The sequence below is a fragment of the Hyperolius riggenbachi genome, chromosome 5, assembly GCF_040937935.1.
Source record: "Hyperolius riggenbachi isolate aHypRig1 chromosome 5, aHypRig1.pri, whole genome shotgun sequence".
NCBI lineage: Eukaryota > Metazoa > Chordata > Amphibia > Anura > Hyperoliidae > Hyperolius > Hyperolius riggenbachi.
Window position 1 is genome coordinate 140,829,191 of NC_090650.1, and position 14,029 is coordinate 140,843,219.

Sequence of the window (14,029 nt, forward strand, 5' to 3'; positions counted from 1 at the left end):
CTGAATTTCAGGCAGAGCTGATGATAGAAAGTCTGCCCCCACCAACATACCTTTTCTTTATTTTATTTTTTTCCTTTTGTTGTGTGTATTGTTTATACTCTTGACTTTTCTAGTGCTAGATAAATATTCATCCATTGGTGAATTAAGGGTGAGGTCAGATCCCAAGATGATATAAAGAAGGCTGGCACTTCCACTGTGGCTTGCCAGATCTGTGAGCAGCTTTCACTAGAGCACAGGACAATACACTGCTGGTAAGTGTTTAACATACATACTGACATCATAGCACAGCTCTGCATCCACAAAACTGAATACAGCATTTTAGAGGTGGGAAAAATGTACAATGAATTTGTAGGAAATTAATATTGCATTACTACTGATTAATATTGCTTTATTATATATTGTAGGTGTATATATTATGTTCTACATTTTTGTGCAGCATAATCTGAACGGTACAGATAATTATTTAAACTGATATAAATCCTATAATAAACAACCTTCACTTTTAAGTACTCCGACTTACTGTTTGTAATATTAATGAATAGCATTGAGAAAGAAATATATTGGTAATAATAGTGCCAAGTTTAGAACTTGGAGTCGTGTGGATGGATGAATGACCTGGGAATAACTTCAAGAATTATTTGTATTACTGGTTGAAAAGTTTTTATTTCAGCTAATCAATTAATCAAATTCTTCCAGGCAATTTACATTAAGGAAAATCATGCTAGAATTTCTAATATAGGACAGGTATATGAGTGCGTGGAAAAATATCACACTTTTGTGCTGCTATAATTTTATTTAACTCATTTATGTAGCACAGGCAGAGAACTGCACAATGTATTTCACTACAAGGATATCACAGTCTATTAAAAATATGTCAGCAGAAATGTAAAGGATAAGTTTAATTAGATTATCAGTTTTTCTAACTTAAACCAAAATTGCCTCTTGTAAGGCAATTGTAAGGCATTATTGATTTTGCCCCCTGAACAAAGCTTATGCTAGGTACACACCATACATTTTTTCTGCAGATAGATAGTTAGCAGATACTTAGTTCGATAAATTCTGTCATTTCTGATTGTATTTCCGATTGTTTTTCTGGTCGATTTCTCATAGAAGTGAATGGAAATTGATAAGAAAACATAAGAGAATCGAGCCAACGGAAAATCAACCACAAAAACACATTGTGTGTACCAAGCATTAGATCTCCTGGTTGAATATTCCTTACTAGAGATTTACCTTTACCAGCAATGTCTACAGTGTACACCAGAAATGGAAAATCCACAACTCCATCTCAGTATTATAGAGCTCTTTTATTGTATTAAAAATAGAAAGAGATAGCCATGGCAGCTCTCTCAGGAGAGAGAGCCTGATACAGCTTGAGGAAGGACACTAAGTCCCAAACAATGGCCTCAATTCACTAAGCTTATCTCCTGTCTTTAATAACATTTCTAGAGCTATCACCATGGTGATAAGGCATGTAGTATTCAGGAAACATTTTACCTCAGGCAAACCTAAAGTTAAGTTACCTCATTTGTAGTTCAGTTACCTCCTCTGTAGTTATCTCCTCTGTAGTTAAGGTACCTCCTCCGTAGATATTTTCACATGCATTTAATTAAGAGCCTGTCTTTAACTTTAGAATTCTGGAGTTATTTTAAGGATTGAAGAGTTAACTTAAAGACAGAAGAGTTAACTTTAGGTTTGCCTGAGGTAAAATGTTTCCTTAATACTACATGCCTCATCACCATGGTGATAACTCTAGAAACGTTATAAAAACAGGAGATAAGCTTAGTGAATTGAGGACAATGGCCTCAATTCACTAAGATCGTGCTGGAGATAATAAGGCAAGAGAAAACTTACCTCCACATAAGAGAGAGTTATCTTATCTCTTCATTCCTTAAGTTACCTCCTCTGTAGTTAAGTTACCTCCTCTGTAGTTATTTTACCTCCTCTGTAGTTATTTTACCTCCTCTGTAGTTAATTTACCTCCTCTGTAGTTATTTTCACACGCAGTTAATAAACAGCCTGTCTTTAACTCTGGAGTTATTTTAAGGATTGAAGAGTTAACTTAAAGACAGAAGAGTTAACTTTAGGTTTGCCTGAGGTAAAATGTTTCCTGAATACTACATGCCTTATCACCATGGTAACAACTCTAGAAGAGTTATTAAAGACAGGAGATAAGCTTAGTGAATTGAGGCCATTGGCCTCAATTCACTAAGATCATGCTGGAGATAATAAGGCAAGAGAAAACTTACCTCCACACAGTGAGAGAGTTATCTTATCTCTTCATTCCTTAAGTTACCTCCTTACCTCCTCAGTAGTTAAATTACCTCCTCTGTAGTTAAGTTACCTTCTCTGTAGTTAAGTTACCTCTCTGTGGTTATTCTCACATGCAGTTAATTAACTCTGGAGTTATTTTAAGCATTGAAGAGTTAACTTAAAGACAGAAGAGTTAACTTTAGGTTTGCCTGAGGTAAAATGTTTCCTGAATACTACATGCCTTATCACCATGGTGATAACTCTAGAAAGGTTATTAAAGACAGGAGATAAGCTTAGTGAATTTCCACTCTAGCACACGTCTGTTCCCATGTAGATGCTTGTCCACCTGGTTTTCACTACAGTGTACACCAGTACTGTAACTGCAGTCTGCTGGTCTGACAGCTTCCTCTGTCTCCACATCCTTCAAAAGCTTCCTGTCTCCACATCCTTCAGATTCTTCACTGCTGCCTATTGCTGTGTGTGAAGCATGATTTTCAAAGCACGTCATCAGAAGAAAAAAAAAAGTGGCCATACATGCTTAGATTGCCACCCAATGTGCAAACAGATCAATCCCTCTCTCATCTGAATCTAAAGGGGCCCATACACTGAGCCGATTTTCTGGCCGACCGATCGATCCAGATCGATCGATCGATTGATCGATTGAAAATCGGTTGGCCAATCGACCGATCGATGGCCGATTTCGATCGATTTCGATGGATTTCTGTCGAACTGGCAGGATGGAAAATTTAGGTCGATCTGATGAGATTGCTTATCATTTTGCATTGGCCCTAATGGAAATCTGATGGCAAAAAAATGCCATCAGATCGAATTTCAATAGATTTCAAACTGAAATCTATTGGAAAATCTTTTCCTGGTAAAAAATGTTCTAAAAACGCATCAGATAGATCATCAGATGCATTTCTTATCTATCTGCTGATTGTAATTTCAAGTGTTTGGGGTTTTTTGCCAAGGAATAAATTAAAATGATGATTGATGCTGCATTTGTACTATAGATTATCTGCCAGGGAAAATCAATGTGTGTATGGTCTACTTAATGCTCAGTTATCACTACAGCTGAAAATTTACATATTTATGCCCCTTTAACCAAAATGAAAACCAACAGTGAATGGATCCTATTTTACAAATAGGATCCATTCTCATGTGTGGGTCTGCAGCAGATCTGCTGCAAAGTGCAGCGCACTCTTGTGCTAGCCACAGGTTTTCCTGGAGAGCGGATGCATTTCCTATAAAGCCGATGCATTTCCTATAAAGCCAATGGTGGAAACACATCTGCCCTGGGCTCCAAACGGACCACAAATAGTCAATGGAAGATGACACTACACTCTCCACTCCCACTGGCCGTTGGAGTCCAGCTCAAGTGGGAACCCAGTCAGTGTTCTCTGCAGTCTATGGGACTGTAGGCAATACTGCATCAATAACTTAATACTTACACCTAAATTTAAAGGAGACAAGACATTTCAGGCTGGCGGTTTAAAGGCCGTGGCCATCTTTATTTGTCAATATAAATAAATAATTAAAACTTCTTGAGGTCCATAAATAACTTTATTAAATATAACTATATAAAGATAACTGTAACTTCGATGCATATCTGACTACTACAGTCCAGATATGTTCCAGCAATATGAAATTTAAGACCCCAAGTACTTCTGATCATGCCTCCAGGCAAGACCTGACTTCATAAAGAATGACCACGACGTCTTCTGCAAAACCATAGGGAGTGGTGGGCGGGGAGCTCACCTTAAGCCACAGAGGTGACAGGCAGCTAATGACTGGACGGACCCTCCTTATATAGTGCTTATTCACACCTGATTGGTCAAGTAAATCTACCTTGACCCTTAGCAACACCTGGCAAGCATACAGTCACCTGTCAGCCAGCCAATCACCATCACTCACTCTGACTGACATCATTCTGACACACTGCACCAAATTTCCACCAATCAGGGGGAACTTTACCTCACAGAGTGAAATCTAAATCTCCTGACAGAAACTTTACTGTTATACCTAATAAGCCCTAACGATATTTTAACTTGTTTGATTGCCCCAGACCCATGTAGGGCCTGCTTTATTATTAGGGCCTATTCTATGGGACTGTAGGCAATACTGCACCAATAACGTAATACTTACACCTAAATTTAAAGGAGACAAGACACTCCAGGCTGGCGATTTAAAGGCTGTGGCCATCTTTATTTGTCAATATAAATAAATAATTAAAACTTCTTGAGGTCCATAAATAACTTTATTAAATATAACTATATAAAGATAACTGTAACTTCGATGCATATCGGACTACTACAGTCCAGATGTGTTCCAGCAATATGAAATTTAAGACCCCACCAGCCAGACTCTTAGGCTGGCACCCCAACCACAGCCATCTCTATGCAGCTCTGGAGGTCCCAATTAAAAATATCTAAGCCTATATCACTGAGGTGAACCCCATCTTGCCTATAAAGACCTGGAATTCTTTCTTCAAGGTCAACATGCCTAAATGTGAACATTCCCAACTTGGGCAGACACTTAGCCAACTGATGGTGGAGCCGTTTCCGAATTTTTTCACACGGAAACAGCCCTGGTGAGGACAACCACTTCAAACGGGGCACTATCTCAGAAAAGATGATAATAGTGTTCTTTGAAAATGCCTGAAAAGCGCTAAGATCATCACGTATATTAAAAAATAACTCAAGTGTTTTCTTTTTTCCAATGTCATTTCCTCCTAAATGCACAATTAACACACCTGGAAGTGGAAAAATAGACACCAATTGAAAAAGTTCAGTTTTCAACTGAGACCATACCATCCCACGATCTCCGTACCAATAAACTGCATACTTGCGGGGATCCATGTTCAAATTAGAGGAGTAGGACCTTTTGCTGGCTCTTTCATGTGCCCAAAAGACATAAGAATGTCCTATGATCCAGACTACTATTTTCTTTCCTGCAAAATAGAGTGCGAGAGTCAAGCTCGAATATACAACTTAAATGCTGAGGATTTCCAACGGCCTATCCTATTGATTACACTATCATCCAATCCTAACTTAGCTGCTTCCGTAGCTGCCCCTATTCGAAAAGAATGGGAGGTTAATCTATCCTTTTCGAATCCCGCTTTCGCCGCACAAATTTTTAAAGCTGCGGAAAACTGGAAACTTGTTAGCGGTAAACCACAGACATGTTTTAACAAGGACCCTGAGGACACATCCCTAACCTGCAGATAAGTAATCAGATTGTGCACTGGGCAGAGCTTACTACCAGGCCAAGCATTTAAATGTACCGACAATCCCCTTCCCAATTGATCTGTTTTTGATTTTCTAAGGACCAAGGTTACTTTTGAGCCAGATCTACTCACATCTTCATATTTCAAACCAGATTCAACTCGACCGCTTTGTGCCACCAGCTCAGAAATTCTTAGAGCTGCAAAAAACATTAATGAAAAGGCGCATCTAAAAAGTAAAACCTCAAAACTAGAGGAGCATACTGTCTCCAAACTATACCATAACAACGATAAAACATCAACTGTGATTGGTCGTCGCATGTCCGGATGACATGATCTACGTTTATAACCCTTCAGCAGTTGTCTTACTGAAAAATAAGAGTTGCAAGGGGGGAGATTGCGGAGCTTTAGAAAAAATGAAATACCCGATAAAGATTTCGAAATATGAGCATGTGAGTAACCTTTTTGAATATTAGAGACACCAAACTTTAATGCTGCTTCTTCCGATGTACTCCATTCATTACTGCCCAAATTGCACATAAATGCCTTCCATTCCCTCCATGCGACGGAATACGATTGCCAAGTCGCCATGGACACTGACTGCTGTATCCCTAAATATATCAATTCCAAATCAGATTCCAAAGAAATGGTGGTATTTCCTCCCCTCTGGGTTGCACATTCGGGGCCAATAACCAGAATCTGTGCATCTGCAACCGGGACAAAGAATCAGCAATGTCGTTCTTTGCGCCCGGTACATGTAGCGCTTTTATCCAAACATTGAATTTTAATGCATACAATACCAACACTCTAAGTAATTTCACAACCATTGGGGATTTGGAAGTCAGACAATTTAATGCAAAAACAACTCCTTTATTGTCAGAATGTACTATAATACGCTTACCTATAAATGATTCCCCCCATATGAATAACGCTGCTACCACTGGGAATAGCTCCAGTAAAACTATGTTGCCTGTTATCTCTGGTTGACGCCATTCAGCTGGCCATTGTGCAGAAAACCATTTGCCGGACCAGAAAGCACCGCAGCCCACGCTGCCGGATGCGACTGTAAAGAAATTTAGGTCAGTACTAGATATAAATCCACTCTGCCAAATTGACCTGCCATTTTAGGATGAGAGGAACTCAGCCCAAACCATCAGGTCAGCCTTTAAATCCGCATTTAACCTGATATGGGCAAAAGGAGACTTTAGCCCCTTCATTGATGAAGACAAGCGACGAGAAAAAATTCTGCCCATGGGCATGATTCTTGTTGCAAATACCAAATTGCCTAGTAACGACTGCATTTCTTTTAGAAGGACTTTTTTGCGATGCAGAAAATTACCAATTAAACGTTCAATTTTTTCCAATTTGGCGACTGGGAGGCGAAATTCCATTCGCATGGTATCAATAGTGATACCCAGGAATTCCAAACACGTACAAGGGTCTACTGTTTTTTCTTTAGCTAATGGCACTCCAAAATGATCGCAAATGACTGTGAAAGTGACTAGCAGTTTTTTACAAACTGTGGAGTTACTTGGTCCCATAAATAAAAAATCATCCAAATAGTGAATTAAAGAAAATTGTTCAGAAATGGCCGAAACCACCCATTCTAAAAAGGTGGAAAAGCTTTCAAAATAATTGCACGATAATGCACATCCCATGGGCAGACAACGATCAAAATAATAGGCATTCCTAAAGTAAAACCCGAGTGAATTAAAAGAAGTTGGATGGATTGGAAGCAACCGAAAGGCCGATTTAATATCTGCCTTTGATAGTTGCACTCCCTGACCCAATGAACGTAAAATTTGCAATGCGTCATCAAAGGATGCATAACTAACTGAAGAAAGCTCACTAGATATCTCATCATTTAGAGACTGGCCCGATGGATATGATAGGTGATGGATTAATCTGTAGGAATTTGGCTCTTTTTTAGGAACTATCCCGAGAGGTGAAATCCTAAAATTTTTAAATGGCGGATGTACAAACGGACCTGAAATTCTACCTTCACTAAGCTCTTTGTCAATTTTTTCTTGTACAACGTTTTCTAAAGTATTCACTGATTTTAAATTAGCCGCCCACGAACAGCCTTCACCAGAGAAAACAGGCAAGCGAAAACCTTCCTTAAAACCATCAATTAGTAACTGAGCCTTCTCCCTGCTTGGATAAAGATGTAGCCATGGCAACATGTTTTGTAGGATCACTGGTGTGTCCGCCTTTAAGAAAGAGCTCTTTTGAGCTGGCTGCGGTTGAATTTGCTTTTTTGAAACATTTTGATATAGGGTGCGAGCCAGCGCAAAAGCCACATTCATGGCGGTACTTACATGTCCCTGGCCATCTGCACTGTGTGTCATTAAATGCATAGCAGATGCCCTTCTTGTAACCTGTTGTCGATGCACCATGGCTGGCTTGTTGTTTGAATGTAGAAACCTTTTGTGGCATCATTAATTCAAGCCACAAACCAACATCCTTTGTGCCCCATTTCATCTGGGGGTAAACTGAAATTCTTTGACGGAAGGCTTCATCGTAATGAAACCACGCCATACCACCAAAAGCTTTGTATGCCTGTAATATTGTATCTAAATAACGGAACATTTGAGGACACCTATCTGGAAACTTTTATCCCAACACGCTAGCATAAATGCAAAATGATTGTAACCAATTGTTGAATGATCTGGCCACTGGCCTTCCCCTGTCTGCATCACCTTTATCATCTATCTTTTCTTTTTTCAGAAATTCTTTGGAAAGAGGTAATAAAGATAACAAATCAATGTAATCCCCTTTCCAAATTTTTTCTTTAGTGGTTGTAGGTAAGTGAAATCCCAGGGAAGATAGCTCACAAGGAAGGTGTTCTTTGTACGCAGTCTCACCCACGCCAGGTCTATTTATTGGGATATCTGAATTAGGTGTTGGCAGCAATATACCTGTAGCCATTGCAGGGATAGGAGCGGGCGGAGGAGGGGGCGGGGAGGAGGCGGGGGGGAGGAGGGGTGACTGCAGCCGAACTATGTAATATGCTGCTCTGTGCCCCCTGACCACCATACTGACCACCCCAAACCACATTAGCCCCACTGCTGCCCGCATTAACTCCGGCCTGCTGCTGCATTACCTGCAAAAGAGCCTGAAACAAAGGTGATATATTAATATACTCACCGGCTCCTGCAGGTTGTGGACATCCGGTACCAGGAGGCTGACCCACACGAGTCAAATCTTCAGCAGGACCCTGGGCATGAGGCAGTGCTGCACCACTAGCAGCCGCAGCATGGGGGGCGCCAAGCTCTAGAAACGCTCCCGCTGCAGCCACTGTGTGCGTGCACCTGCCCCCACCGCCCGGGTCACTGCGCTCTTCTGACCGACCAGCCGCTTATGCTCCGGGGGCGAGGCCACGCCCCCCGACACCATCGCCAGCTAACCCAGAGGGATTCGAGCCTGCTGCCGCACCGCCGCCATGTTCTCGAAGCCCGGACTGGGCTAAGGAAGCTGCCACAGGAACTTCGCTCCGCCCACTTTCCAGCGCGGTGGCCCGACTGGTCGCCGCAGAAAGTGAACGCCCAGGACCACCTCCAGAACAGCCCAAGTGGCTGAATTGAATTCGGGAGCTAGCGATGCGGCCGGATTGGTCGCGCTCCTCACCGCCTCCTCACCCGCAGCCCGGCTGGCCGCGCTCGCCGAAGACGCCTCTCCGGCAGCCCGAATGCCTGCGCTCACTCCAGTGGCTTCGCCCACAGCCCGGCTGACTGGAGCTGGGTATGAAGCCGCAACGGGGTTGCCAGATCTTCCACCTTTCTTCTTGCCGGAGCGATATCCGCCACCTCTGCCGCCAGACTTCCCGGAAGGTGCGCCGCTTCTGGCCTGAAGTTGATCCGACGAGGATCTCCGCTGGGCGGCACCGCTGGGCTCTCCCGGCGAGTAGGGTCTCTATGCCGCCTTCCTCCGCTGGGACTGCCGGCTGGATCCTCCCTCTTCTCCACTTCTGCCGGCATCTTCCACCTGACTTTCCCGCTCTTCCTCCGCCAGAAGCAGGCATCTCTCGAGGACCTCCAGACCGCCGGGTTCTTCTGCTCTCGCCGCCAACTGCCTTAGGACCTCCATCGTGGCAAGGTGAGCAAGTAATACAAGCTCCGTATCACAGCTCAGAGCTCATCTTAAGCCACAGAGGTGACAGGCAGCTATTGACTGGACGGACCCTCCTTATATAGTGCTTATTCACACCTGATTGGTCAAGTAAATCTACCTTGACCCTTAGCAACACCTGGCAAGCATACAGTCACCTGTCAGCCAGCCAATCACCATCACTCACTCTGACTGACATCATTCTGACACACTGCACCAAATTTCCACCAATCAGGGGGAACTTTACCTCACAGAGTGAAATCTAAATCTCCTGACAGAAACTTTACTGTTATACCTAATAAGCCCTATTTTAACTTGTTTGATTGCCCCAGACCCATGTAGGGCCTGCTTTATTATTAGGCCCTATTCTATTCCCTCCCTGTCTGTGTTGGTTTGGTAATTAAAGCTGAAGTGCTGATAACCTATCACAGATAAACAAACAGTGCTTCTACAGGGCCACAGACACACAGCAGTCAAACAGGGGAAACATGGGGAAGCTACCAGACCAGTAGCAACAGAGTTGCTTGCCAGCAAAGGGGAAGCACAGACAACTAGCAGGCTCTTGGAAGTCCTCCTGATGGCAAAATCAGTTATGCATTGTATTGCCATTATTGATCAGTGGATCATTTTAGGGCTGCAAATTGACTGGTATCACACACACTCTTCATAAAGAGTATAAGCTGGTGAACAGTATATATGAAAAATTCAGATTTCATATATGAAATATAATGTTAGCACTAGAACAAGCATTACATAATAGTTCAATGATAAGTGAAGCTGCAGAAAGGGACCTCTTATCTTTATCTGCAGATTGTGATGATGCTAATCTGTCAGCACCACTCAAAGTTTATTTTGTGCTTCAACGGATATTTCTGCTGACAAATGTAAAATATATCCGCTCTCTATAGCAGTGAGGCATAGCTAATGCTCCACTCTGTAGCCAGGCAGTGGAAGAAAATAATACAAGTCTTATTAGAACAGTAACTCCACTGTTTGGCGTAGTTCCTAGATAAATGGAGTATGAAAACTTGCCTACATGACTTTACTGAATTTCCACTGGTATAGCTATTTGCTTCAATATTTTCCAGGGACATTTTGTTGCAATAAAAGTCATTTTAAACTGTTGACATGATGTTGTTTGTTGTTAGTTGTATACATCAGTGTTTCCTTGATATTGTTTCTTTGATATACTGCTACATATCTTAAAAAAAAATATTGAGTGAAGCATTAAAGGATACATGAGGTGACATGAAGAGATAGACATGTGGATGTACAGTGCCAAGCACACACATTCCTATGCTGAGTTCCTTTCTTTCTCTGCCTGAAAGAGTTAAAAATCAGGTATGCAAGTGACAGTTTCTGTCTGGGTCTGGGTCAGGTCGGACTATAGCGTAACCCTCACTGATAAGGAAATACAGCCATAAAACACTTTTCTTGCAGAAAATGGCTCCAGAGGGTAGGAAAAAGGTAGTCCATAGATTTTAGCTATAGCATGCTTCAATGAATGTGTCACTGAGCAGAGACAATGAAACAGTAAAAGCTTAAAAAGTAGATTTAAAAATAAAATAAACATGTGGGATAGCTACAAAAAATGATGCAATTGTTGATCTCATCAGTTTATTTTCACCTCCTGTTTTCTTTAAATAAGTCCTATAGTTTCTTTAATGAGTCCTATGGGAGAAAAGCGCTATAGAAATGTTATTGTGTTGTATTATGTGAAAGTTATTGCAAATAGCTCTTAAATACATCTTTTCCTTGCTTGTTTTAAGAAAATCTTTAGCAAGTCTTTGTAAGCCAACCAAGGCTCTTTCATTATTTTATGAGTTTATACAAACTTAGAACACGCTTCTCTTTCACACCCATCTGTGATAACATTAATCAGTAAAAACCTCCAATACTGTTGTTGTGGAGCACATTTGACAGAGTTGTCAATCTAGTATTGGAATTTGTTAGCAAAGCATTATTTTAAACCTGCCCATTAACCTCAAGTTAACCCTACAATCAACAATCTCATTTATATTGGATGTTGTGTTAGCCGCTGGCGATCTGCGAGTTTTGAGCCCAGGTCCCTTTAAATTTTGCTCTGTGTATTTGTCCAGCCTATTGAGCTCCTTATATGATGGATATCAGCCTGACCAGAGATGGATTAAGATGTAATGGGGCCCTAGCCAAGGTAGTAGATGTTGGGCCCCTTTGTGGTTGTTTTGGTAAGCTGAAGTGTAGAGAGGTCAAAGAAAGTGGCAGGTGGGCCCCTTAACACCCACTAGGCCCCAAGCACCTGCCTAGGTTGCCTAGTGGATGATCCTGCTCAGAGCTTAACTGAGCAGCTGCTTTCCTTTCAGCACATGTGATATTGGAGAGAGGCAGGTGATACTGCTGTTGTCATATAGCTGCTGTTATTCTTTCTCCCAGTGTTACGAGCTCTCTGGTATCCTATCTATGTGAAAATGTCTACCTGCTGAAATGCTGCCAGCATGTATTCTTGCTTTACCTGACAAGTGCTGTACAAATATAGATGTCTGTTGTGCTATCTGTATTCTTTTTGTTGTAAAATTTAAAATGTAATATGTTAAAAAAACTATTCAATAAGCCTACAGGATAATATGCAAATGACAGTTATATATATTTTTCATCAACAGAAATGGCTTTGAGAACCCAAAATGTGGACTTTATGAAGCAAGAGAATGCCTCTAAACACAAGACTGCTGAGTTTGACAATGACCACCTTATTGTGAGACGAGGACAAAAGTTCACTCTGAAGATTACGTTTGATAGGGTGGTTACACCAAGGGATAAAATCACACTGCAGTTTACTACTGGTAAAACATAACCTTCCACTTGTACTTCGATCCTCCAGTTGAATTGGCTGAGAGTGGGTAGCCTTTCAGCATGCACATGTCACATGGGCAAATAAATCACTAGCAACTAGCCAATAATTATAGCAACTATTTGCTGTGATTAGCCACATGCAGCTAGTCAGTGTGGCTAATTGCTAGTGCAAACATCTAACTGCTGTTGCTGGCTACTCCACTCAAGTGCACCGAAGTGTGGTGTGTCGCCCATGTGACATGGCATTATTGCGACTTCTCCCAATTGGCACATGCGGTGGCATAGGGAGAGACTTTTGACGTCACAACATTCATAAATGAAGGTTCTGATGTAGGAGGCTGCTCAGCATTTATAAACAGACAAAGGCTGACAGCCTGATTTTACTACCATGTAGTGCCTAGTTAACAGCAATATGCCGCAAAGCTCTCTTTCAGCTGTACATAGGTATGTGGCATAATTCTACTCATCTCTAAGGTAGTGGGCAGAACATTATGATTGTATTTTCACTTATCATTTAAAGTCCAGTTCCCTCCAAAAATTTGTTTCCTGTTCTGCTGTAGTATCGGGGGATTTTCCCTCACTTCCTGTCCCCGGGTCTGTTTAGCTCTAATATGAGCTCTAGTGGTCCATTAAACAGGAAGTGAGAGAATGCAATTCACTTGATGGGGGTTATGGTTATCGCTTGTTGTTATCAGTAGAGTCACAACCTGATCTGTTCATTGGACTGGGGTGTTTTAGGGGTTAGTTGTTTGTGCCCCTGGAGAATTTGTTCTGTTCTCAGTGACTATGCAACGTCTTTATAATACAATACAATAGCGGGAACTATATGGTTACATCTCTACCCCACAAAAAAGGTTGAATTTGTTAAAACCCAAAGAGAGTCTGATCTCCTCCTGTTCTGTCCAGAACTTAAACTGGAATATAACTTTATATATGATGAATAAAAACAAATTATTTGGCACCCTAATGATAAATGGTATTGTACCTGTACCTTTCCCTGTGTCTGAAGCCTAACGCCATGTTAGATACTTTTTTTATTTATAGTCATCCTAGGTGAACATGCATCTTGAGCTCACTTCTGTTCTGCATGAAAAATGCAATTGCTGCAAAATCATTGTAAAATGTTTCAGAATTGCTCCAAAAATTACTCCGAGACCCCTTAAAAATTTTTATTTTTTCCCAAAATTGCATTCGCTGCAATAACAACTTCTGCTTTCTCAGCTTCAGAAATAAATGACTGTCTGCAGGCTCAAACAGGTACAGTGTAGTAATTATTTATTGGTGGGGTAATGATTTATATACATTTTAATCAATGTAGAATTCATTTTTTATTATATGAAAAACAGAGTTTAATCCTGCTATAAAGGCTTTATTACAGTAATGCAGGACAATAAACGCAATCATTGCAGAAATTGTTTTCTTTTGCCTGTGAAGGCAAGCTGTAATTTCACTTGTTGCTGTGTGGAATTTGTACAGAAAACAAAAGTGAGATATTATTTTTTGTTATCTGCGGTAGCATCTGAACATTTCCAGTGAACCATAATACATACAAGCTTGAGCCAATGTAAGCATAAGGGATTATCTTATGCTGTAAGAATAGTATACATGTAACACAAG

The 14,029-nt window shown here is 41.2% G+C and overlaps 1 protein-coding gene across 1 annotated transcript in view; it reads left to right on the plus strand.

Moving 5' to 3' along the window:
- The first annotated feature begins 201 nt into the window (after window positions 1–201).
- Window positions 202–14,029, plus strand: part of TGM4 (transglutaminase 4) — a 58,025-nt gene continuing 44,197 nt past the window's right edge. Inside the window, exons 1-2 of the mRNA XM_068234496.1 lie at window positions 202–251; window positions 12,223–12,402. Coding sequence (XP_068090597.1) covers window positions 12,225–12,402 — 178 coding nt within the window. The 5' untranslated portion in view covers window positions 202–251; window positions 12,223–12,224. The remainder of the gene's footprint in view (window positions 252–12,222; window positions 12,403–14,029) is intronic.